The sequence below is a fragment of the Falco punctatus genome (genome assembly GCF_963210335.1).
Source record: "Falco punctatus genome assembly, chromosome: 11".
NCBI classification, from domain to species: domain Eukaryota; kingdom Metazoa; phylum Chordata; class Aves; order Falconiformes; family Falconidae; genus Falco; species Falco punctatus.
In genome coordinates, this window is record NC_137591.1 from 8,317,728 (window position 1) to 8,344,197 (window position 26,470).

Below are 26,470 nucleotides of genomic sequence, written 5' to 3' on the forward strand. Positions count from 1 at the left end.
AAATCCCATGCTGACGGTTTCCTGTCGATAGCCAAGGCTATGCAGGCACGGCTGCAAGCCCATGATTCAGCAACTTTAACTGATTAATCAAGTCACTTCATTTTTTATGCATGCGAGTGTGCCCCAGCAGCTGTGTTAAGTCGGCTTCTAGTCAGAGTGTTAGCAGTACTAAGGATGTCAAAGGGTTTTGTGATATTGATGTAAAAATATATATATATATGTGTGTGTGTGTGTGTAGTTTTCTGATTAGGTTGTGGTTTTAAATAGTCTTTAGCAGCATTCTTTCAGTTGATGGAATCCTTTCTGCAAATTTACATGCACGTTGTACCTCTGATGCTGCATTTCTTAATTACGGATACTCTTTATCTGAGTTAAACATGTAACAGGCCCCTTAGCATAAATTATACTCAGTGTGTGTGTACTGAGAATACTTCCCAGGTGTGTGAGAGGATAAGTACATGTTAAAAAAGTGCATGCATCTCAGAAAAGGTTTAGGAAATCTTTTCATTTTGCAAAAAAGCACCTGCTAAAATCCGTAAGAATACCAACCCAGAGCAATTTTTGGCCGTGGCAGAGGAATGCTGTATCTTGTATTTCCTATGTACTCTCGTGGTTTTGGGGATGTGCAGGTATAATTGCAGATGGGTTTGGTAGCATCCTAAGTGTGTGCTTTGAGACGACATGTTTATAGCTCTTTTATTGATAAAATGAAGTATTAACCACAGAAAATGTCAGCATGTTTTCCTGGCACCCTGTTTAAAAGGAAACAGAAGGGCATCTGTATTTCAGGGATCACTGGTATGGCTCCAGTCATCCCCATGCTGCAAAAGACAAGCTTTTTGAGGTATACAGCTGGTGAGTGTGCGAGGAGCCGGTCCTGGGCTCATTTACAGCCTGTGGCTGCCGGGAAGTGCTTGGCAGTCTGGGCTGGCCTGAGGGTTAACGCTTAGCACAGAAAAGGCAGGGGCTGCAGCTGTACAAAGAGCCTTGCTTTCAGGCTGCTCCAGACTCTCATACGTACCCACGCGTTTTACTGGCATGTATTAGGTCAAGAAACTACACTGCCTTTTCTCGGCTGTGAAGATTCATAGCCATCTCCTCAGTACAGGAGATCAGGAGACGTGACTTTGTATCATGTGATTCTACTAGGTGTAAAATTAAAAGCACATTTCAAATCAATATGTTAGAAGAAAATGAGGAGGCAAAATTAGAAAATGAACGCTTGGCTTCAGGGGAGTCAAAGGGATACAGACATTCATTTATTAAGAGTTCTTTCATGGCAGCAGTAGTTGTTGATATTTATTTTGCCTCATTTCAGTAGAACAGTGTTTGTTAATAATTCTAATAATAAAACATCCACAACAATTGCCAGATTTGCCATTATTTTTTCAAAATTGTGGCTAAACTGAATATTAAAGAAAAGGCATTTCTTGTGTTTTTTTTTTTTTTTTCTGTTGTGTCCATCCCCCTGTTGTCATCTCCCCCCCCAAAAAAAAAACACCAAACAAACCACCAACACACCAACCACAAAAAAACAGAAGACCTGCCATGATGTGGTGGAGCTTTGTTCTGGCCAGGGGAAGCACTCAAATACACTTTACACAATTTGCATTGTGAGCTGCAATGATTATTGCAAATACACCAATATAAAAAACAAAACAAAAACCCAACCGTGTTAGAAATGACTCACAGATGGACAAATTTGTTATTGTTTTCATGATCTTTTGCAGTGTGTTTGCAGGTTTCCACAGCCTTGTTTAAATTCAAGCAAGGACCTTTTTGCACCAACTTTGCAGGATTTCATTTGTGAGTTGTACATTTAATTCTCCACAGCAGATGGTGATGTGTGGGTGTACGGCTGTATATTTGCAACAGATTCCTTATCCTACAAAATTAATTGTCTGATGTGCTGATTTAAAATCAGAATTGTATTGTTTGTAAAAAGCTAATTTTTTGCATATCATTTTGTCGGGACCCGTGCAATTCCAACAAAATTTAAGTGAAGAAAAGTCTAAGTGCTGCTTTAAAGCAAATGGATCGTGGCAGCTCTAGTCAGTTCTGACACACAGACTGAAGAGCTAATGATCTTGTGTGTTTAAAAGTCACTTAAGTCACTTAAGTAAAATTAGGCTTCAGTGTCAGGTTCCGCAGATGTTGCAGTGAAGAAGGTTGCCAGGGCAGTTCAGCCTGAGCCAGGCTTAGTAATATGCAGCATAGACAGAGCCTCTGAATTAAGCCCCTTTTCCTTTGGTGTGTTTCGTTCCTTATCAGGGATTTTTTTTTTTAAATGACTGCTCTTTCAACAGCATTGCTTATGTTCACTGCAAAGTTTAGGGGATTTTTTTTTTCTCCTTCCTAATTTGATAAAGCCTCGTGTCTTTATGAAAGATGTCACTGGTGGCTTACACCCTGTGTTGGGCATGCAGCCATTCCAGGCACGTGTCTGGGTCTTGGAGAAAAATGTGGGGCTGAGTGGAGAATTTCAGTGGTCAGGTATGTCCAGACCCCAGCATTGACCACTCCAGCACCCTTGTGTGGCGCAGAAAATGGGGCTTCATCTGGGACAGGGTCCACATTGGTGTCTTTGGAGGGGGGAACCCAGGGCCTTAATGGCTGTGATGTTAAGCAGGTGGTCAGGACGGATAAAATAAGGCCACAGATGGTTATTTGCCTGCTCCTCCTGCCTGAGTGATGGCTGCTGTGCTGCTGTGACACAGGGGCTGGTTAATCGGAAATGAAATTTAGGAGAATCGGTTCATTGAGTAAAGGTTTGATGCTGTGGGGTGCCGTGTGCCCCACAGGCCAGGTAAGACAATGGCCTGGGTGGGGGGGTCTCCAGTGTGTTTCCCCTGTGCCACTGGGGCTATTAATAAAGAGCTAAATAAAAAAGACGGTGGGACACTGGCACAGGCTGCCCAGAGCAGCTGTGGGTGCCCCATCCCTGGCAGTGTTCAAGGCCAGGCTGGACGGGGCTTGGAGCAGCCTGGTCTGGTGAATGGTGTCCCCGCCCGTGGCAGGGGCGGGTGGAACTAAGTGATGATCTTTAGATGATGCCTTCCAACCATGTTATTCTAGGATTCTTAAACTGTCCTTCTTGTCCTTCAGACATGGAGCAAGGCTGAGCGGGTGGGATCACCCCATGGCACTCAGGGCTGGCTGGGAGCTGTTGGTAGCACTGCTATGGGGAGGATGTCGCGCTAGACAAGTAGGGCTGGGTGTGGGGGCTGCCACCTGCAGTGGGGGTGCAGGGTAGCATGAGGGACCTTGAGGCTGGTGGCTGAAGTGTTTGGGGACAAGACACTTGTTTTGGTGACAAAGCCCTTATATCCACCCCAGAGCAATATGCAGTGTTGGGGGCTTCTGAACTTGATGGCATACCCATGCTCCACTGGTGCACACTGGTTTGCTTTGTGGAAGATGGGGTGGGGGTGGGGGTGAGGGGAATATGAACCAGCCTTGGGTTCTGTTTGTCTGTGAACAAACAGCAGTAGCTGGGTCATGCTTGCTGGTGGCTCCGAACCCTGGATTTGAGGTAAGAGTGAAGGTTTATTGTGGAATGGATAGGATAGAGGTTTTAGGATTTTATTTCTTTACTACTGCACAAGAAATAATTTGCAGCCCCGTAACGTTTAAAATCTGAATGGAATTCAAGATATATTTGAAGTCCTTTAAAATATGCTGGACTGGCGTTTAAAAATATCAGTGATACCTTAGGGCCGTGGTAAATGAAACTTCAAACCTTCTCTGAAAAGCAACTGTTTGTGTGCGTGCGTGTGTGTAGCCATGCCCCCACCTTCCCAGTTACTTCTATTGAAAGAGTATTTCAGAAAACTGCTGATCTGATCGTCAGAAAGAACCAGTCTGATTTCTTGTCTTCAGTTGTGGGCGAGTCGAATTAGTTTGCCTTTGTATAACTCGTCTTTTTGGTTGCTCTCATTCCTATAGCCCTTTCAGGTGCCTGGCTCTTGGAGATTTACAGGGACCAGGCTTTTTGAAACACAGTTTTTGAGTTTATGGGAACAGAAGCACTTTAAGCTCAGTGACTCTTTCTGTAGAGTAAGTTTCCGTTCTCCTGATCACCCTTGTACCCCACTGCATGTGATTCCATTTGTGTTTCTCAAGCACGCCCAGTGGTGCCGTGCTCTGGGAAAGGCCTCAGTAGTGCCTGTTGCAACCAGGCACATGTACGTGTCCCGCTTGCTGAAGGTGCCACCCCACACACCTGGGGTAAAAGCCATTTCCTTAGTGTGGGGCATTGCAGCAGCGCCAGGAACCGTGTGTCTGTGTGTGCTTGTTTTTTGTTTCCTTTCTGCAGAAGTTCCCATTTGTCCCCAAGTGATTTGTCCCCTTATGAGTTACTGAAGCTCAGCTGGATTGGCTCCATCACATTTTCTGGGTTTAAGAAGTCAGTTATTTTTAGAAGAGAGATACTGGATTAGTTGGAGATGTCAGAGCTTTTGTGTAGTTACGCGGGATTTGATCTCCTTTCATTTTGCTCTGTGTGCACAATGAATTACTTCCGTGCAGTGAGCTCAGTCTGCAAGATCTCCAGGGCAGGGAGCAAGTCTTTTGTGTCATCACACGCTGACCTGGCTTTACCTCACCTATCCGTGGTCGTGTAAGCGACGTGCGTGAGTTAACAGTCTTGCCTGGCTCCTGCTACTGGTGCTGGAGACAGGGGTTGCCCGGGACACCTTCTGGCTGTGCCCCTCCCATTAATTATATCCCGATGCCGGTTTAGGTTCCCAGGTAGCAGCCTCTGCGGTGCAGCAGACCCGGGACCCCTGCCCAGCCTTTCCAATGAAAACTATCAACAGCACCAGACTACTTGGCTGCGTGTGCTTGCTACAAATTCAGTAGCACTAGGTAAGCCACCTTCCCACCGTAAACACTGGAGTAGCTCACTGCTAGCTTGCACGTATCGGCCGTCATTTTCAATGCACGCTCCCCTCTCTGTTCGTTCAGAGCCCAGCTCTGTGCCCAAGGTAGTCTGAAGTAGAATATAAAGTGAACACACTTGAAATGCCCTCCCCCAGGTGATTTTCCATTTATGCAGCAGGCTTGCTAATTGCAGAAAGAGCGATTACCCTTTCAGGAAAGAAATATAAAACTTGATTACTTTGAATGAGCGTTAGTGAAATTTGTTTCTGATCCCAGCTGGGCAGAAATTGTGTTTCAGTAAGACTTTCTAAAAATGCTCAGATAGGATCGATGTAGTGAACCAAGGGCCCATCTGTGACCACTTTTATCTAGCACACATTTGTGATGCTCTCAAAAGGGGGACCAAACTTTACATACCGGATCCTTAAAACTGGCACTGCCTTGTCCTGTGGGAGCCTTGGTGCAGCTCACAGCTTGCAGGCTGTGCAGAGTGGGGCAATAAGTACCTTACATGAACGGGATGTAGATCAGCAGCCAACCTTTAGGGGGGAAATAATCTAGATCAAAACTGGCCTGTCTGAAGTCAACAGCAAAATGGCAGTGTGGCACAGTCACCTTTCGGTCTTAAGAGCACCTAGAGTGTAAGGTGACTGTCATCTCACTGCTTTCTTCCTGTCCTTTCTTCTGTGTACCTCACGCTGTCAGAAAAATTAGGCAATGAACCTAAGAAATGTTAGAATGGAGGTAGTGTTATTTTAAAATGAACACTATTTACTATGGGCTTAAGTGGAAAGTAGTTTTTTAAAATGGGCTGGTGCATGTCACACTATGTTGTAAAGTGTCTGCATATATGTATATCATTAAAAGTGTGTGTATATACATATATAGATGGAAGGATGATGTTGTTCAGAGCCAAGTCATTTAAACACAGCAAATTAGTAACTTCTGTGTTTTACTATGGCATGGTCAGGTTGGCTTAAGGATGAATTAAGCAAGGTGTAAATTTAAAGAACAAACTCCTTCTGTGGCCTGAAATTAATTATTATAACCACCATGGTAACTTAATCTCACAAAAACACAAGTTTATTAATAGGTGAAGGAGCTGAAGAACCACACAGTCCATCCAGCCCTCTGATATAGTTTTCCTAATCTCAGTTACGAAATTCAACGCTGCAGTTTTACAAGGTACATATTCTCAATTAGTGAATGTTACAGAACATAAACATGAAGTGAATATTTGTATTAATGGGATTCAAACAAGTCAACTGAAAGAAGTATCAACTCTAGTTAGAACACATGGTGAAAAGAACCAGATTTGGAATGTGATCATATAGATAGACTGTTGTACAGCAGATAGTATGTACACTGTTTCATATTGCATGACATTCATAGCATATTCATAGAAAAGTTGAACTAAATGATGGCTTAAAAACTGTATTAATGCTGAAATTTGCTTGCTACTTTTGGTTGAGTGTTGATATCGACTGAGTTCATATTTTCATTGTGTAAAAATACTGTATATGATAGAAATCCTTCAGTAGCTTCCACATTCAAGTAAAGTTACAGTTAGGTATTTCATGTTCAACATCTTAAATGAAATGGCCGAGTCTTTCTAACCTTCAGAAGGAAAAACAAATAATGAATATGCTCAATCTGGTTTGACTAGTACGTTTCTTGAAGACCTTGCTTCTGAAATCAGGCTATCATCTACCTCGGCTGAGGTGCGGCTGGGATTACTAAAGCATCTGAACACGGTTAAAAAGGTGGAAAGTCCATAGCCATTCTACACACTTTCATTTATTGTCTGGACAATTAAAGTACAAATAATTCAAACACAACAAGGTTATGAAAAAAACATTTACAATACTTTCCCTCAGAAATGATCTAAACTAGCAAGGTTAACATGAAGTCATTCATTATAACTAAAGTATACAACTGCCTGGTCCTAAGAAAGATTTTTTAAATTATTATTATTATTCAGATAGTAAAACACATCGTAGAGAAAAGATTCTGACATGCCTTCCCCACTAATGCTTAGCAAATGCATCAAAACTTTCCCAGCAAACTGCGCTCATTCATAGCAGATGATGTATAAAGGTTTCCCTGAACATTGAATGAGTGTTCCTTTAAACTAAAATCTAACATTGTTAAAGTAAAAAACTGATAAAATTATGATGCAGCCTTTGCTTTAGTTATTTGTCTACTACAAAAAGTTTGCCTCTTCAGTGTGAAAAAACAATACTTAGTCTACATGCAGTTAGTGGGTATAGCATGGAAAAAATGCACAAAATAAGCACAAGTTATAAATAACCATAACGTTTTATTACCATTAAGACTAAACTTGTATTGAAAAGATTTTATATAACAAGACAAGAAAAGCAATAGCAAATTTAACTATCAACTAGATTATGCATAGCGAGTAACTGTTTCTAGTACTCAGGGAAGAGCATGACCCTTTTTTGTTTTAAATATATAACCGTACAAAGCACAAACATACTAAAATGATCAGTGCACTGGACATGGGAGAGCACCCCCTCAGTCATTTTGTTCCCTTAGCTCTGTTTTCCCCAATCTGAATTACATTAAAATAAAGACCCAGTTGTTTTCTTTTCTACTGTGCAGTAAGAAAAAATATTCACAACAAACATGACAATATATCAAACAATATTTCTACACAAGTTACCTTGATACCTCTGTCACTTAAGTATCATAAGAAAACATTTTAAGACATATACAAACAAAACTAGCAAAGTGTTACAACTTATAATAAATTAACCAAAAGAAAAAATAACTTTATATATATATATATTTATATTATATATACACATACACACACAACAAAATGACACAATAATATGCTTCTTCCCATAGTTTAAGTAAACAAATAAGTAGACTAGCCAAACTAGCTATATTTGATTTTGGCCATATGCATCACATCGGCAATTAAATAAATAAGTGTTTCAAGCAACATAAACAGTGTTCCAAATGTGCCAACACAGCCCAATTATATTAGCTTGGGCTATAAAGTGAATTTGAAAATTCTTAACAAATTTAAAGCAAATGTATTTTTTCTAAACACATTACATTTAACTATGATACTAAGATATGTAAATAATTTTGTAGCACCTACTGCTCAAACCAAGGAAGTTTTTGATCAAAAAATTAATTTTTTTAACTTTTGTTCTGCTGATATCCCATACTGATGACTTAAAGAAAAACCGTCTTGCAACTCATCTCCTTGCTTTTGGGTTTTGACTGTGGGTAACTGCGTGCCTGGGAAGAACACTCTCCCGTACTGTATTTAATATTTTTATTACATGCTATGAAAAGATACGAAGATCATCTGTTTGTAGCCCATCCTTCAAAAAACAATCTACTAATCCAGTTTAAAACACACATCTTGATCTCTAAAAAGTTACCAGTGCAGTATGAACATGACAAAGTTGTCAATTTCCCCTAAATTAGCCAGTCAAAATATTTTTTCTCAAATCCAGATTCTCTTGTAAAAATTCTTTATATTTTATAAAAATAGATTTTTCTTGAAACCCATTTTCAGCAAAGAGACCACCTCTTTGGCAACATTGTTAATGTTATTTAAATTGTTATGTCATCAGGTATCCCCCTTTACCCCATTCCCTAACAGAAGACTGTTTAGTTCACATGATACAAAAGAAAAAAGGAAAAATAAAAAAAGTTGCAAAATTATGTTCTTCTTTTTGCAATTTTTATTGTTCCTCTTTAATTTATGTGGGGGGTTTACCAATCTGATTCAATCAATGTTTTGAAAAAAAGAAAAGAAAACAAAAACCTTTTATCTTGCTTTTAATCCCATTAGTTCGTAAAAATTGTTTTTGTTTTATTATTTTTTCAAATGAGTGAATGGTCATCTTAAAAAGACCCACCTTCAAGGAAGGTAGTAAAACTAGCTGGCCGGGTAAAAATCCCTGCACATTGTTATCTATGTATATTATATTCAACAACGACAGCTATGAAAGAACATTCAATGCATCAAAGGTTTTTTTTTTTTCTAAGCATTATAAAATCCTTTCCTGTTCCTCACAGGATATCCAATGTTTTAATACTTAGGCAACACTGGCTTATAAAGTCCATGGTTGAATATAAGCCTTGAAGAGTTTTTTTTTGTTTTGTTTTGTTCGTATATATATTTATATATATATATTTTAGTAAGTAAGGATATGAAATTCAGGATTTGTGGGTTTTATTGGTTTTAAAGGAAACTTGCAATACTCTGTCTCCTAAACGGTATCCATTAAGGCTGGCAATCGCCATGGCAGCTTCGTCGTAGTTGGTCATGGTGACAAAGCCAAATCCCTTGCACTTGTTGGTGTTGAAATCACGGATCACCTTGACATTATTGACTGCTCCAAAGGGCCCAAACAACTGCCACAGCACGCTCTCATCCGAGTCAGGAGACAAGTTGTAGACGAAGATGCACCATCCAGTCCCAGTGTGACCAGGGATATTCATTCCGACAAGGCTCGTCATACCATCAATTGTGATCGGAGAAAACCTACCAAGTAAAAACAGGGGTCTATTCTAAATATATCTCTTGGCACAAGCTACATGGAACCAAGACTTTAAAATCAGTACGCTGATGTTAATGAAGGTTCTTGATCCTATTCCTGGAAGATGACTACATAGCCACCCTCAGTCTCTAACTCCTACTTAAGTGGCGGGGAGCTACGCTAAATAAACAGACCAAATCTGGGCATGAACACATCTCCCTTCAAGGAGAAGCCCTACTTAGACATACACAAAGACCTAATAAAAGGAACGCTTAAGGCCAATCTCGAGACAAAAAGGGCCTGCACGTGCTGTTTAAAAAGGCCTGTAGGAATTTGCCACCTTCTCCCATCATTAAAATAATGTAGTTTCAGAGCAACGGAGATCTAATGCTTTACCTTTCACTGGTCTGCAGTGAAAAAACCCAAACAAACTTCAAGAAGTATTTTAAAGATTAAATATGAAATGCCACTGTCAGGATCCAGCTGTAACAGTAGCCTCTTCAGCTGAAAATACTATTAGATGTAGAGTGACATCTGTAAGCGGTAGATTTTGATTCTCCTCCTAACACAGTCCTTAACTGACACATACTGCCAAAAAATATCCAGTTAATAAAGCAGTCCTAAAGCTGGCCACTTATTAAAGAAGATTTATGCAGCCGTTGTAGAGTAAGTAAAACAGCACATAAATATAATTAATGAGCATGTCAACTAATACCTTCACACTGTGAGACCTGATGTCCAGAACAGGCTCTTAGGTTCTTTGGATAGTCAACGCAGAGAGACAAGCTTCCAGAAATCTCATACAGCACCCTGACTTCCCCCCTCACTGTCTTTTTGGCACCTGTTTTCTTCAGCTTGAAGATCTGAAGGGAGGAGCCGAAGCCAGGTAGTATGTTTATGAGCACAGAGCCATTATAGAGCAACACAGGCTGGGTAGGATCTCCAGAGGTCACCTGATCAATCTGCTGCTTGAAGCAAGGCTAACTTCTCAAATCAGATCTGCTGCTCATGGCCTTGCAGAGGGAAGTTCTGAGAGTCTCCAAGGAAGGGAACTCCAATCCTGGAGCCCTGCTGCAGGGCTCCACCATCCTCACTGCGAATGATTTTCCTTTATACTCAGCTGAATTTCCCCTGCTGCAACCTGTTACTGCTGACTCTTGTCCCTTTGCAGTTGACCTCCGAGAAGCGCTTGGCTTCATCTCCTTCCTGATGCCCCTTGTGGGGAGCTGAAGGCAGCAGCCAGGGGCTGAACTCTGCATCTGCTTTTCCTGAATTTCACCACTTCCCTCCGGCTTGTCAAGGCCTCCCCAGTGGCAGCCATGGCCAACAGCACAGTGGCCGTCCCCGCTCCCCCACCACTGTAGTTGCCCGTTAAAGCAAGGAGGGTGCATCGCAGCCCGTGACTCAGGTTATTAATGAAGATGTATCAGCCCTCAGGATCAACATAATTTTCCTTTCATCAGTTTGAAAAAAAAATGACATGCTTTCTGAAGCTACACTTTGGGATAGGTTTTAAAATAACAACTGCACAGAGGAAATGTCTTAATAAAAATCCAGTTTCACATGTACCTTTTAGTATGATGAGTTTTAATACCAGAACTGAATTGAAATTCCTCAGGATTTTCTGAGATGACTGGAGGAGAGGAGGGGGGGAATCAAGTGTTGCCGAGTGATCCTGTGCCTTCCCGAACTTCTCCTTTTACACTCTCAATACTTTCACACACATTTAGTAATCTGCACAATATTATGCAGTCTATATTAAATAACCATAAAAGTAACTACACACTTGATGGCTGCTCACTATTCTGTTGACTCCTGATGGCACTTTATATGTATATTCAAGGCAAAAAAAGCCATTTGAATATATATCTTAAGCTAAGGAACTCACTGGGGTGTAGCTATGCTGTAAATGAGTTCACAAATGCTCACAGCACTGGATCCTCAGACATACATACAGGTTTGCAGCCAGTTTATTAAAAACACATGGCAGTTTTCCAACTGAACTTCACTTTCGCAAACCCTGCTCTCAACAGCTTTTTAGTTTCTCTCCTGCATACTGAAACCTGTAACATTATCACAATGGTTCAGCAGGGCTCTCACCCACGGTATTTCCCCAGCTGCTCAAAACAAAGGCGGCTGGACAAGGCCAATTTATACCACGTCTTCCACCCCACGTGGAATTGTAAATAAGGCGGCCAGGACCGAGAGCTCGTACAAGCCAACAGCTTCAGCTTCTTTTGAAATTTGGAAGGTGGGACTAAGCCGGTTGCTGACAAGTGCTAACTGTGCTGGTAACGTATGGAAGCCAAACGCTCCTTCTCTGTAATGTTTAAATTTGGTATGAAGTACAACATGAATGTATACACTACCCTGTAAGTAACGTTACTGTAAAATCTGTACAATGCAAAGCTGTGCATGCCACATAGTATGTCATTAAAGTTTAGCATTTTTAATGAATGCTGCACCGACGTAATGGAGAGCGGTTTTTCTCTGGAAACCTTCTGGAGCCATGCAGCTTTCAACTATTTATGTACCACGAGCACAGGAGCTGCTGTAAATCCAAGAAAACATGCACAAAACTAGTGCAAGTGTGTTGACACAAACAGGAGATAACCTATTGCGTAAGTAGCTTTGCTACTAGCAAGTGATCTGAAATTAGCATCACTAAAACCTCTGTTCCACATCAGCACATTCCATTTTCCATCAGTACCACATACTTCACGCAGGGAAAGAAGAAACCGACCCTCAGCCCCAGTAATGATGCACCGCAGATGTTTCAGAGGCAGTTATCCATACAGGATTTTTTTTGTCACCCTACATCTGTAGATATGGGGTTTGCCAGTGCAAGTACAAGTTTGAGACTGGCTGGGAGGAGAGAACTAATTCAAGATGCCTAAAAACCAAATACTCTTGTGATTTAAGACTAACACTGCAGACTCTGAATACGAAGAAAGCAGATACATGACCCGGAGAGGCAGGTAACGCACTCTCTTCCCTCTTGCAGGTCCTGTGAGATCTGAATTCAAACACTCCCTGGGTCAGACCAAGCCCCCTTTGTCCTGCAGCACGTGCCAGTGCAATTCCAGAGAAGCAGCAGCACAGGGAAAACTCCCTGAACAAACCCATCCTTCTGACACCAACTTGCACCTGACAGATACTCGAGGCTGAGTCCTGCCACGTTTTCGGCAGAAGAAGAAATCAAGACACAAATGAGATGGGGGAATGCAGAAGTGATGTGTGATAAAATCATGTGGTAAGTTCTGACTCATCGTATTACCATCGCCACTACGGATATCACAGAGGTAACAAACGTACTAAGGAACACCAGAAGTAGTGCTTCTGGAAAGATACGCAGCCTCTGCTTTGACTGCTACTACTGTAAGTAGTCTTAAGATTTCTGATTTGTAGGATAGCTACCGTGGCAGTAGTTAAAACCCATGCCGCTGTCCACTACTAGCTAGTGCAAAGATATACTTACCATACCATTTTACAAGATGAGCTTTTTTAAAAAAAGAAAAAGCTCAATTTTCAAGTGTGGCGAGTAGACCATTTCAGAAGATTAAGTAGTATTTTCTCATCTTAATTGTGGGGGATGGCTGGACATCTTATGGTAACATCAGGAATAAGACTACACCTTTAATTTGCTGTGAGGTTCGCTTGCGTTGGTGTGTGCCATTAGAAGAAACACTAACAACACGTCAACTCCTTTTAGCTATCAGATCAAACATCAACATACTCATGAAACAGCATAAACATTTACAAATCAGCTGAGCTTTATCAGACATGCGTGCACAAACATACGAACACAGAGCTATTTTAAACAAAAAATGAAATCTCAAGCACCGAGAAAATTTCAAAGTATTAAACCTGTAACAAAAGAAACTTAGGGCTGATTAAGGTGCACACAGCTATATTTTCAAGTCAAACTTGTGAAGCCAGATGTAGGAGAAAAACTACGAGATTTAGACATTAAATTTTCCATTATCAGATCAGAGATTAGTTAAAAGCGTATGTTAATAGTTCTGATTCTGGAAAAAGTGCCATTTAGCAGGGTGACTGCAGTTTGAATGCTTGTAGCTGTTGCACCTAAACCATTTGAGAAACCCACCTGTAAATAAAAAAAGGTTGAAAAAAACCCACAGAATTTGCGTGTGGCCTTTAAAGTAACAAAACCAACTGAAGTCCAAACTTAAAAAGAATTTGACATGCTGGTGGAAGAAAAAGAAGGAATTGAAAAAAAAAATAAAGTTAGTGAATTAAAAAAAAAATTGTAGCACCAATCTGTGCCAACACGGACATCTGGCAATCTGTGGAATTCTAATTACCTCTTTACGCCATAGGCCATATTAAGCAAATTGTCCAGCCTGAAAAGAGAAGGAGGGTCTTTGGGTTAATGTCTCACAGATGGCAAGATCGCTCAATGGAACTATTATTAATAGCGTTCCATTTTCAAAGAAGAAGCGTTCAACAAGTTTCCCACACATCTAAGAAGCCTAACAACTCCCAGCCTGATTTGTTAAGTCTGAGGTTGTGCTTAAGTTTCTACCACAGCATTTAAAGCCATTTTTAACTTGCTTACGGTCTTAAGAGAAAAAAACCTCTTCATTTCCTGTGTTTGGTTTTAAAAAATCCACTTCTGATATTTTTTTATTTTTTAAAAAGACAATATTAGTATGAAGTTATTGCAAATAATTTAACTGTTCACGTTGTATTTACAGTTAACTTAGAAACAGAATGTTACAGTCCAGAATTGCTGGAACTGGAAAAATTCTTCCTCGCTATATTACATATACTTAGTATTAATCCTCCACAATATGTCAAATGACCACCAAATTTTGCAGAATATAACCATCTGTTTTCCATGGGAGCACAATAAAGTCCTTCTATCCATGGAACGATTCAGTGATAACCTCAATGGACACAGCTGCATGCCAAAGACACAAAACTAAGTGTAAATTTAAAATATCTGATGACTGACTTTTTTCTTATAATCTTTAATTCGTTAGCACTTTTCATTACTGAAAAACTAAAATTACTTTTGAATAATTCTCTAAAAGCCAGTATGCAACTCAGTTACGCAAGTATGTCCAAGTTTTTTTTGAAGGCAGACTTTTTTATTCGAATGCTAGGCTGCCTGAAAATTATCCTCAAAGGTAAGAGTAATGCATCACTAACTCTAGCTTATGTATCAGATGGAAACAGCATATTCAGAATGCAAAGCATAAAACATCCCTGAAAGTATCTGAAGAATCACACCAAAGACTAATACAAGGTCTCTTTATACTAAGAGCAGATCTCAGGCTAATAAATTTAATGATACTGCTGCTGACTGGACCAGACTCAGCTTTTTTTCCTGCTACCAATCCGCTGTCATTAACATCAAAGTAAGCTGCATCAAAACTGTAATAATATAGCACAAAATAAAAGCGTTACCAAAAAAGTGAGAAAGAACAGGATAGTCACTGCTCATTTGATTATCAGTGTAACTCTATTCTGTCCTCCCTTTTTTTATGAGCCTTCATGAGATCTGTTTGTACAGTACTTCAGCTGTTTTAGTAAATACAACATGACTACTGCTGTCAGCAGATTTTCCTCCTCATTCTCCAGGAAAGAATATTTAATTTTACAAAGAAAATCAGGTCAGCCTATGGAACTAAAGCATATTTTCCTGCGCAGCACCTGCCCCACATTGTCGTTGCTGGTGGGACCTCAGCTCTTTTCCAGGTAATTACCTGAATCTCTGAGCCTGGTGGTGAAGTGGTCCAGGGTAGCGTCTGTTGGGAGACTGATACAGCTGTGAAAGGAGTGCCTGGCTTGTTTTCTGGCTGGGGTTATTGGCAAACTTCACAGTAATTGGTTCTGTAGCACCACTAGGCTTCTGGCCATTTAGTCCCTTTATGGCTTCTTCTGCCTCTATTCTCTTATCAAAACGGATAAATCCCACACCTCGAGAAACCCCTGGGAAGTAAAAACATGTGAACAGATGAATATTTGCAGGAACAGCCTCACCTAATGTAATGAACAAACTGCATGTTGGTTTTGACTTCACAGAATAAGTCTTGCAAATTAAGGAAAGGCCTATAAAGAAAAACGCTCTTCCCCATCTGTACTCTCCAGCGCATTGAATACTCTCCATCCGTATTGAAAAGAACGATTTTAAGTAAACAACATTCTGCATTTTGAGATCCCTCACAAAAGAGGCAGCAGCAGTTACGCCTCCAAACAGTTATGCTTATAAAGAACCAGGTATGGCATTTTACACTAGAAGTCACATTGTCTTAGAACCCAACCGCCAACAAGCATTTACAATTTTGCCATTTCCAGAAAAACATGCATTTATCAAGAAAAATTTTATTTTAACCTGTGACTTGATCAACCAGAATCCGTGAGGTGATGATGCGCCCATATTGTGAGAATAACTGCTCTAATTCTTTCTGGGTCATTGTTTTCGGAAGGCCGCTGACATACAAGTTCGCATCTCTGATCGATGCTGAACTTGGACGGGCATACGACACCTGTGGATTGAGGAAAAGGAAAGGCAGATTAGCACACCAGACCCACCCTTTGCATTTCAAACAGACCGATGATTTTCTGTTCTTTCACTAGCAATAACCCTCCAGTTCAGATGTTACCTGTTCTGCAAAACCGGCAGTGCCAGGAAAGGCTGGGAGAACAAAGGAAGAGCTAGAGAGACCTTAAGAACAGATGCAAGCATTCTTTAAGTGCAGTCATAAAATAACTATTGTTCTGAGGTAGATTAATGTGCAACTTCCTACGCACGGCTTTGTAAATTTACCCCTATGAGTTGTGGGTGTATGGATGATTTACTGTATCCAATGTAATAACCTTAGCACATACATAGCACTGAAGTTCCAGCATGGTTGTGTGTGTGTGTTTTTTTTTTTTTCTTTCTTTCCCCTGCTCCAAGTGTCTGAAACAGATCGGGTTATTTGCAGAGTGATCTTTAGTTCTTTCTCTTTGTGTTTTCATCCTGAGCTGGCGAGAGCTGTTCTGGATGAACAGTAAAGTACTAGTGAAATTAGACTAAATGAACATCTGCTCAGGGAACTGTATACCGACACTCACTGTCATATCTGCAATTTATCACGAGAAGCTCCTTTGTACTCTAAGCCCAGAACCAGACCATAAAACATTATGACCAAGCAAACAGGAAAAATCTAGCCGAGGCACTGCATGTATGCAGTTGGAAAATTATTAAATCAAGACTCTTAACTGCTCTTCTACCTATGAATCAGATTTTTAATTATAGTATGTGCATAAAAAGCCTTCTGCACTTTTAAAATATATACATTTAGAATACACACATTTAACATAATAAAAATACTTCCTGGATAAAGCCTAATGGCAAGTATTCAGCATGGATCATGAAGCATTACTTTGCAGCACATCTGAAATAGCACTGGAGCCAAACCTGAAGATTTTGTACTTCATCTTGATCTATTTAAATATAAACAGATCAGTACATTCCTGTGTTACATCTTTAAAATGTGTCTTGGAAGGAAAGGGGGGGGTGTCCCATTATGAATACAATGCATTCAGCAACTGTCTTCCCCTCTTCCCAAGCCTTAGCCCAAACACAAATGATGTCAAATGGATGTCTTTATGTGCTTTATGTGTCAAAGAGTTGTCTTTATGTGCTCCACACCTAAAAATAGATGTTGACTCACAGAAAATGATGTTAATGACTAATATTTGCTTCCACAATCTTCTCTGCATAATAGCAGACAAACTCTAAAGATTCTAGATTTTTAAGATTTTTGGCAACTTCTTTATAACTTACATGTTTGTACATAGCCTTCTCTGTAAATGTTAGGTTTAAAAGGTTAGAGAGAGGAGGTGGGAAAATTTAGGGAAAGAAATGTGGAAAAGAGGTTAGATAAAACATTTGCATCAACTGAGGCAAGCTCAGGAGGCACACAGCACAAAGGCACAAGCAGACAAACCTTCAGGTGCCGAGATCAGTGCTGAAAGGGAGAGGGTTATCAGGGTGGAAACTGTTTTGTGCCTCAGCAATTTAGGACCTCAGCCCATGAGCTCCTGATGATGGGGTGCAGCACTGGAGTCACTTACTGCTGGTCCCAAACAACCGTCTGATGCTCCAGGACCGGAACACACACAGCACCACTTGGCTTTTATGTAACCAAGATCAAGCCAGGTGCTTGAGGAAACCAGAATAAACTACCCTGTGCTTTCACCTATGGATAGATACCATGCTGAAAACCACTGGTTTTGATGCTTGGTTTGGTGGTCTCTTGTTAGTGCTTTCTCATTCGTGCCCCATGCTGGGGCATTTGGAAAAGCAGACTCCCTCCACACTCTGCAAAATTACCTTGAGAAGGTACTGTAAGGGTTCCGACACCTACAGTTTAACCCACTTTAGGAATAATGGTTTAAAAAACACTTAAAAGCCTCTCTCGAGTGGGGGTAAGGACCTTCCTATTCCTCAAAACTCAGAGCTGCAAAATTAATAAAGTTCCTGGGAAAACAGCCAGGAGTTTCCTTTGGGTTTTTTCTCATTGTGGCACATTCATTAACCAAATGCCACATTACAGGGAAGATGAAAAGTATTGGGATATTGAAAAAACCCACTACTTCCCAAGCACCAAGTACCTGACGTTTTATTTATCTATCTATCTGCATTTCTCAAACAGAAAATACTCTCCTCTTGTGGGCCATGCAGACATGCAGTGGAAGGAGAGGCTGCACACACACACAAATCCAGCTACTCACAGCACATGTAACCACCTATTGCCGCTCAGGTCTAATTTTTATTTCCTCCTGCAATCAAACATTCAGGTTGCAGAGGAGCCTGGGCCAAAGAAAGGAGCTGCCAACAGCAACTCGGCTGTCTTTAATATCAAGGAGAAAAGGTTGTGAGCTGAATGGACTCAAGGCTAGTAATGTCAATTATTTATCTGCTTTAGAATCTTTTTCATCTTCCCTCTCAGGTCAGCCAATGACAAATCGATCGGTTAGACTGTGCCATCCTGCTTTCAAGCCATTATTCAGTTAGTACTGGGGATGTCTTCCCCCGTGTTAGTTATCAAAGGAAGAAATCGCCCACCCTGACCAGACACTCCTTGTGCTGTGGAAGTTAAAATGGGAACCAAAACCAGCTCCCATTTTATCACTGAAAAGTGCTAAGCACTGAGTGAAGATGCTGCATTAATTCTTTATATTCACATTTAAGAATTATTTTTTAGCTCACAGCAGTGCTGGCACCCTATAGTGAAACAGGATGCTGAAAAAGAGTACGGAAATCCTAGCCATGACAAAAAAATTTAAGTGAGCTGGTGAACACCGACCTACTCTGTCCCAGTCATTTCTCAGAATAAAACATTTGTCCACCTGTATGATGGCTGGAGGTTGAATTATGTTGTTATATTTCACTGTGTAAGATCATTTACAAGTTCTCCGGTCAAATTTGCAAGGAAGATACTAATACTGCATAATTCACTTTATGGGTTTCTGGCCAGCTTCTATAAAAAAATATATATATATACACACACACACACAGAGTAACAGCAAAAGACATTTGCTAGGGTATTTCTCATCTGACATTGAACATCAGCCTGCATAAAGGCTTCTCTTCAGTATAAACACCCATCTCACGGGTCTGCACCACTGTCCCCAAATGCTACTGTGGAGTTGTATGGTCTAGCGTTTCCTATCTTCCATGGTAATGCACATTTTTGTTCAGGAGCACAGAAAATATCCTCAAGTAATTATTTTCCCTATTAATTTCCCACCTATTTTCCCACATAGAAAACTTTTGGAAAAATTTATAACCTCAAGACTCCTCAGAAGGTAAATTGAAGCGGTCTGGTCTTTCCAAGTCAGAGCCCACAGCAAAGGCACCCAGAGGCATGAACGCATCCCATTTGTCATACAGAGAGGAGGCACTGGACATGTAACAGCAGCCATTTAAACACTGACACTTAACCGCTTCACTGCTGCTCATCGCAGGAGATGCCTTCAGCTCATATACTAAACCCGGACTTCTCAAACATTAGGTCCATTTCTAGAAGCTTCCTCACAAAATTCAACTCCCACATGCTCCAAAGAGGAATGGCATCATCTTTCCCTGAAACGATGTGCTCTGCCAGCAGAGCCATCCTTCCCCACTCAAAACATCCACTGACAAGCAACACAGCAGCTCACATCTTTCAAAATGAAAACTTCTCCAAGGAGATGCGTGTCTTGCTCCGCATCTAGTGTCACTCACCTGGGGAACGTAAAACTAGTCAGGAGACTTAATCAGAGTGGTGCACAGCAGCACAGGCACCCACAGGCCACCAAACCTGCCATCCCTGGGACCCCTCTCCAGCCCAAGCAGGTAAAGATGCAGTTGGCATTAAGTGACTCCCTAGGCATGTTCCAAAAAAGTTTGTTTAACATTCAAAAATCCTGAACTTCTTGGTGACGTTAATTCTGCAAGACTGCTTTGTCTCTTTGCACAACACACTCCAAGATGTAGGATTTCTCACCTGACTTTTGGGGTGAGCCACTTCGCTTTTTTTCTGCCTGATGTCCAAATGTGTAAAATGGGAACAACCCTTCCTTCACTGAACGCCTCTTATTCCACAGGTATGCAAGTGCTTTAACATGACCAAAGAACTTCACACACGTAAATAAGCATGCTCTCACTTGTTTCACACACATACAGAACTACAAGTAAAATCTGCTTAACACCAGAGGATGGGCTGTGGCCAGAAGAGACATTTCCCCACAGCTGCTTCCAGGCCCTCATCCATGCTCTAATTTTGTGCGAACACACAGATTTGAGGAACCCTCCTGTGAAAGCTATGTGCTTTGTCAGGACAAGCATATACAAAAGCTCTCTGGTCCAAAGGCTGAAGACCAGAGTATGGAGTATTTTCACATCTGCCGCTTCACTGCTCTGTCCTTTATCTCTTCTCCAAGCCCTTGGCTGGGGGATGGAGGGGAGTGACGATGCAGTTTACTGTTGAGTGATTCAATGCCATTTTGCTAGGTTTAATTATGATTGCAGGTAAGATACAATGGTCTATTCCATCATTTCAGGAAAAAACCCACAGATAATAACCCAGAAGCACTCCGGCTGTATCAAGAGCAGGGCTAAGAGAAATGGCTGCTCTGGCTCTGTGGAATGAAAAGGACTCATTGGCAAACCTGAGTTCAGAGAAATCACGATTAAGAGAAGTTGCACAAAACTAACAGGTAAAAACTCTGGTGCCTGCTGAAAGCAGCAGAGCCAAATCTGAACCTTCAAAGGCAGCACGGAGAGGTCCTTTGAGCCACGGCATCACCACAGGCACAAAGGGTGAAAGAGGATTTGTTAACAAGCACTACAAAGTCCAAAAGGTTACACAGACAGAGGTTCCTGAAGAACAGAAACTAAGCAAACTTAGTTGAGGGTTTCCAGGTCTGTGGTATCTTTAAAGTTTCTTGTCCAAAGCTTTGCCCCAGGGTGCAGCAGTCACAGCAGATGACCCCTCTTATGACTAACTGAGCTACCACAAAACAGAACAAGCAATTACTTTAATTTAAAAAGGAAACACAGAACAACTACATCCTAAATCTGCAGCTTGCAAATGCTATAATCTGAATTTACAGGGAAGGAAAAGAGTACATGCTCTTTTACACCTCTGCCCTCTACAAAGCTTTGCTGGACCTCGGGGGGAACGCAGCTGGGGGCGTCTGAAGGCAGCCGACGGGCTGGCAGAGCACACTGGGGCGGCACACATGGCATGCCTGTACGCACAGCGAGGCCAGCACAACTGTACGCATGGGCAACTTAAAAATGCAGGTCCCTCTGCACAGGCCAATGGGCCTCGCTGCTCCCAGTACCTTCCAGCTCCCGGACCCTCCCTTCTCCTCTCCCCCACCGAACACCTAAGCCCTCTCTGTGCCTTCCCCAGCTCCCCTACAAATCAGAGTATCCCCAGACCTCTCCACACACCCTCCCCTTGCCACCCGTTTCTTCACCAGGAGAAGCAGCTGGAGGTGGTGGCTGGCTGGCTCAGTGGCAGGTAGCCCCTGGGGAGGCTATGGGAGAACACAGGTGGAAAATACAAGGTTTTCAGCAAAGTACTGCACCAAGGGCACCCGACACCAGAGCTCTGTGACTGTAACTGTCAGCAAGCCAGCATTTTCTGGCTGCAGCTCCAGTTGTTGTGTCCCCCCGCTACCTTCCAAACAGTTTGGGATGGGGTGCAGAAGACGCAGCTCTGTTCCCCATTGCTCGCTGCTGCAGCCTTCCTCCTCCCCGGCCTTGTGCTTCCCACGCCTCCTTCACTGCTGAGCATGACTGCAAGGCAATCTTTTTGACAAATGACTTTGTAGGACAGAGAAGTCTGAGGCTGCTGTTATTTGGTTACCCTACAGTGACAGTGTGGTTTGTAGTTTTGCAGACAATTACAAGAATTAACATGGACAGATTTAGAGCCTGAATTTTGTAGAAATACCTGGCATTTAAAAAAAAAAACCGCTAGAGAAACCCAGATAAATAGCAAGATCTTTGGGCAGTAACATTACTAGTTTATTTCCAGAAAACACAGTAGTATTTTCTCCTACAGCCCTATTCGCTGTATTTTAAACAAGGACCATGCAGTCCTATCAATCAAAACAGGAGAGTAACACAGAAGTAAACATTCTGAACTAACAATAGGAAGTGTTAAAATAGCAGTAGCTATATTCCATGTTGTTTATTCATTTAACTGAAAATTAAAATAGAGGAAGCATCTGACCACAGAGGAATGACCCCATCTGTTTGCTATTTTATCATCTGATAGATTTCACGGATTCAAAATACAGAAGGCATCAAGGGCTCAAGAGAACCCAGATTCCTTCTCCCCTTACTGGAGACTTCTCCCTTTGCTCCAGCAGTGTCACAGCATGCTACCTGCTCCTGTGAGGGAAGAAAGAAACAAACCTATTTCTCAGACGACAGAGAGCAGGAAGGAGAGGGGGACACAAGACTGCACTTCAGGGGGTCGCTGGCTCTTTTTAGATTGCAAACTTCCTTTCAAAACTCTGTTCTGCCCTTGTTCCAGCGTCCCCCAACACGAAGCCAGGTCACCTGAATCCCCATGTAAATTGTAAAACGCTTCCTTCGCATCCTTTCAGACGCTGTCCCTTTTTCAGGACAAAGCAGCACAGTTTAAACAATCTGTACCCCATGCATCACACATTTTCTTTCTGATATTTGATGCAACCGAATTGCCAGGCAATCTTCAACAGCAGCAGTGACCTTTCATATGCTTTTATGGATGGGCAAATTTAATTTCTAAAAATAGATTCAATTTCTGGAATATATATTTATTTCAACACATGCTCTATCTTCCCTCATTCTAAGCTGTTTTGTAGAATTATGTCAAGCTTTAGCTGTAAAAAATAAAGTGAAGCCCTTCTCCCTCACAAAATGATGATGATGTTATGAAATAGCATAAATAAAATATACACTATGATCAGCTGAGGACAAACATAATGTTTATAACCTATTACCACCAAATGCATAACATTTCCTTCAATGCTTCCCCAAACAGATATTCCATAGTCACCTCTCAACTTTGACTTGAAAGGGCATCACTGACTTAAATAAAACACACAGAAATATTTTAGCTGCTACAGTGAAAAGCGGTTATTTATTGTAACAATGAAATAATAAAGAGAACATTTCTTCAGTTATTTTAGTCCGCACATCTGAGAACAGACTGTGCCTAGCTGTTTTGCTGATCCTGCTATAAAACCAGGTCCTCCTGTGACTGCATGGCTGTTTTGCAAGGCATCAGGAGAGAGAGAACATTAAGCTGCCACAAAAATGTTACCGAAGTGAGAAGGACAGGATTTGGGGACACATACAGAAAAATATTTTTTTTTTAAAGCAGGAATTAAGCATTATAGGTCAAAAAACGAGTGCAAAAATGACCCTCCCCAGCCAGCTGATGTTCAGTCGAGGTATAAGGGACAGGAGAGACCACAACTGTTTGAGCAAGGAGATGGGATGCAAGCCATCAAGACCAAGGTGACCTTGGCAAGCGGAAGTAATTTGCCCCTGTAAAAGGGACTTTCACAAATTATTCATTTCAACTTTCTATCAAAACAGCTTCCAAAAGGTAGCCAGAGAAATGCTACCTGCAGGGCTGCAGCTACCCAGCGTACCTGGGCAGAGGCCATCAGCCTATCCATCAATAGGACGTTACGGATTTATTCCAGGCCATAAAAACCAACCACACTCACGAAGAAAAAAGTAAAAAGTAATGCTTAGTATTTTTCCAGCTCAATGTTATTCTAGTATTTAATTAAATATTTTTTAGCCTGCAAATCTATATGCCACTAAATCCCTTTCTGTATGTTCTTTTGAGACAGGCTCTTTCGATGTACTGAAGGTGCATTTTTAATAACGGTAAAGGGTATCTAGCTAGACTAAAGTAATCAGCTCTGACAATTAAATATAGTAATTCCACAACTTAAAATACTTCAACCTTATAATGAATCACAGTGAGAGGCTGGAAAGGGGCGTGTGGGAGCAACAGGCAAGCTAGGAGACTTCAGTGGCGCTGAGGACGATTTTTCATCACTTCACAACCCTTTAGAAACTAGGGATGCCTCCAGCAACATGGGGGCTGCTGGGAGTGGTAAAAACACAATTCACTACTCGGCGCGAACTGGGAAACCTCCATCCCCACCACACAGTACCAGGGAATCAGATCTAATAAGATTTCTGAGAACAAATCCTACAAGGGGTAAGGTAAGGTAATCGCATGCAATTCTGCAATTAAAAATTGGGTTGGAAACTGCCGATTAGTTGTCCATGTGTCCAAAGCTTGGCTATTTGAACAGAAAGCTCTCCTGGGTCAGTTTCAGGCATCTGCATAAACACTTACTTGAAAACAATTTTATTTAAAAAAAAGCCTAAAACATCTTCCCAGCCGCTGGAGAAATTACGCAGCTCCTGTGCATGTGGGGTTAGGTCAGTCTCTTTGCTTCTTACTAAGTTTTAACGGCTTTCAAGAGTCTGACAAAATGGTACATTCTATAAAAGTATATTAGCTATTAATAATCACGAAAAACCTAAACCTAATAAACCACTTATATTCCTAAAATTTATATTGAATTGAAAAACATTAAAGAAAAAATATTCTGCGAAGGTGTTTTAGCGTGGGAAGTTCATGGATAACAAAGATGTTACTATACACGATAAAAGGAAGGCATAATAGTTTAATTTTGCATGAGACACACATGTAAAATATTTGGGTGGGTTGCAGTTTTTGTAGTTTGCATGTTTCCTGTAGCCTTGGAATATTATGAATACAAATACAAGACTCACAAAAATCAGAAGAGGCAACATAGGTACTTAGGATGAGAAATATAGCACCTTTGCTAAAGCTGAATAATGTTCAAAATGTAGAAGTGCTGCATTAAAAACTGCTCTATATTTTTTCAAGTTCTACTGAGTTTTTAATGAATTTAGAAGATAGGTTAGTACTTTCAGAATACTGTATTTTTCCTGCTAATGTGCCTTTAAAAGCAATTTGGAGAGCAACTTACTGTTCAACTTTTCATTGTAAGTGGAAACTGCTGAGTCCAAGCGTGTATTTCCACCTGCAGCAGCAGATAAGACTGTAGATTTTGCTGTCTTGCCTTACATATTCCTGTAAGTTTTTCTATTTAACTGTGCAAAACCATGCTGTGAGCATTTTGATATATGGCCAACATATATATATATATATCTATGGGACGGAACTTTGTTGGTCTAAGGGAGGTTCTGGAAATAGCTATGTCTATGCAATCCATGCAGCTACCCCACCACTTTGACAACCCTCAGGCTCAGGACTTCCTCACTAATGAAACAGACCAGGAAAAAACTTGCTTGAAACAATCCTTAGAGATGCACAGGACTACAATAAGTATTTTTGCTTTCCCAAATACCACTCTGTCCAAACCAAAACCTTTAGTGAGAAAGGATAAGTACAACTGAAGTATTGACCATACAGTATCTTTTTTGCAAGATACAAAAATCACTGACATTGTTTGAACCAGTATTTTCAGAAGTAAAAATTCTGGTTTTATGTTCTTCAACATTTTTGCCTTTGAAATACAAATTAAGTACAGCAGAAAAATTAAGAAAATAGTATAAATCAAAAGGCAGCATTCAAATACGATCAAAGCAGTCTTAGATAAATCAGATCTGCTGTTTGTTTGCATTCAATTTTTTGATTCACATTCCTTAAGCTATATTATTTGTCAGAATTTGGGATGTGGAAATCTTTCATGAGCTGTTTCAAAAAAGCTTTATCAGCCATGCAGCAAAAAACGTGACAGTGTAGAAGCTTGCTTTTCTTGTGAGACCACTAAAGAAGGTCATTGAATAACTAATGGTCTATTACAATGAAGTGAGAGACTTCAGTGGGATCTCTAAAGCCTCCAGCTTTTAAAAGATTAAATCAAACTAAGGATGTGGAAACTGAGAAGAAACGTGGTGCATTTATTTTTTTTTTGTTTGTTTTTTTGGAGAATGACATATTCTACCTTGAGACAAACATACTTTCAACACTTGATAATGACATGAGTGTCACTAAAAGAGAGCTCCATGTCAAGGTATTTCCTATTAAAACATAAGAAAACCTCTACCTTATGAATACAGCGTCAGGTACTTCACCTGTTTATGGATAACTATCACTATGGCTGTTTTATTCTACATTTAAGCCTCACTGCAATGCTTTAGGGAGCTTCCTGCTACTTGCCTCCCTTTAACAATAGCATCAATTTGAGAGAAGAGAGATTTCATCTCCTGCATGTCCTCCCATTGTTCCAAGGAGGAGCTCGTTAGCCCCCTTACAATGGAGACTAAAATAGTGATGAAATTGCCAGAAACCGTTTCAACTACTTTCACCACTTCCTGAATTGTGCAAAAGGCGTTTTGTATTGTCTTACCTTTATGGTTTTGGTCTGGAGTCTGAGTCCATTTAAAGTGTTAATGGCTTTCTCTGCATCCTTTGGATCAATATAGTTAACGAATCCATACCCTAAACTCTGCCCTGTTGAAACACAAGAAAGAA

General features: G+C 40.9%; 1 protein-coding gene across 13 annotated transcripts in view; it reads right to left on the minus strand.

The window, feature by feature from the left end:
• Nucleotides 1-6,660: 6,660 nt before the first annotated feature.
• ELAVL4 (ELAV like RNA binding protein 4) overlaps nucleotides 6,661-26,470 on the minus strand; it is an 82,859-nt gene continuing 63,049 nt past the window's right edge. For 10 of the 13 annotated variants that reach the window (XM_080407631.1, XM_080407635.1, XM_080407640.1 and 7 more), the window contains exons 3-7: nucleotides 26,346-26,449; nucleotides 15,769-15,922; nucleotides 15,140-15,365; nucleotides 13,733-13,771; nucleotides 6,661-9,433 (exon numbers count right to left, since the gene is read on the minus strand). In XM_080407631.1, coding sequence (XP_080263757.1) covers nucleotides 9,085-9,433; nucleotides 13,733-13,771; nucleotides 15,140-15,365; nucleotides 15,769-15,922; nucleotides 26,346-26,449 — 872 coding nt within the window. In that variant the 3' untranslated portion in view covers nucleotides 6,661-9,084. The remainder of the gene's footprint in view (nucleotides 9,434-13,732; nucleotides 13,772-15,139; nucleotides 15,366-15,768; nucleotides 15,923-26,345; nucleotides 26,450-26,470) is intronic. The other 3 variants (XM_080407636.1, XM_080407639.1, XM_080407637.1) reach the window with 2 other exon arrangements.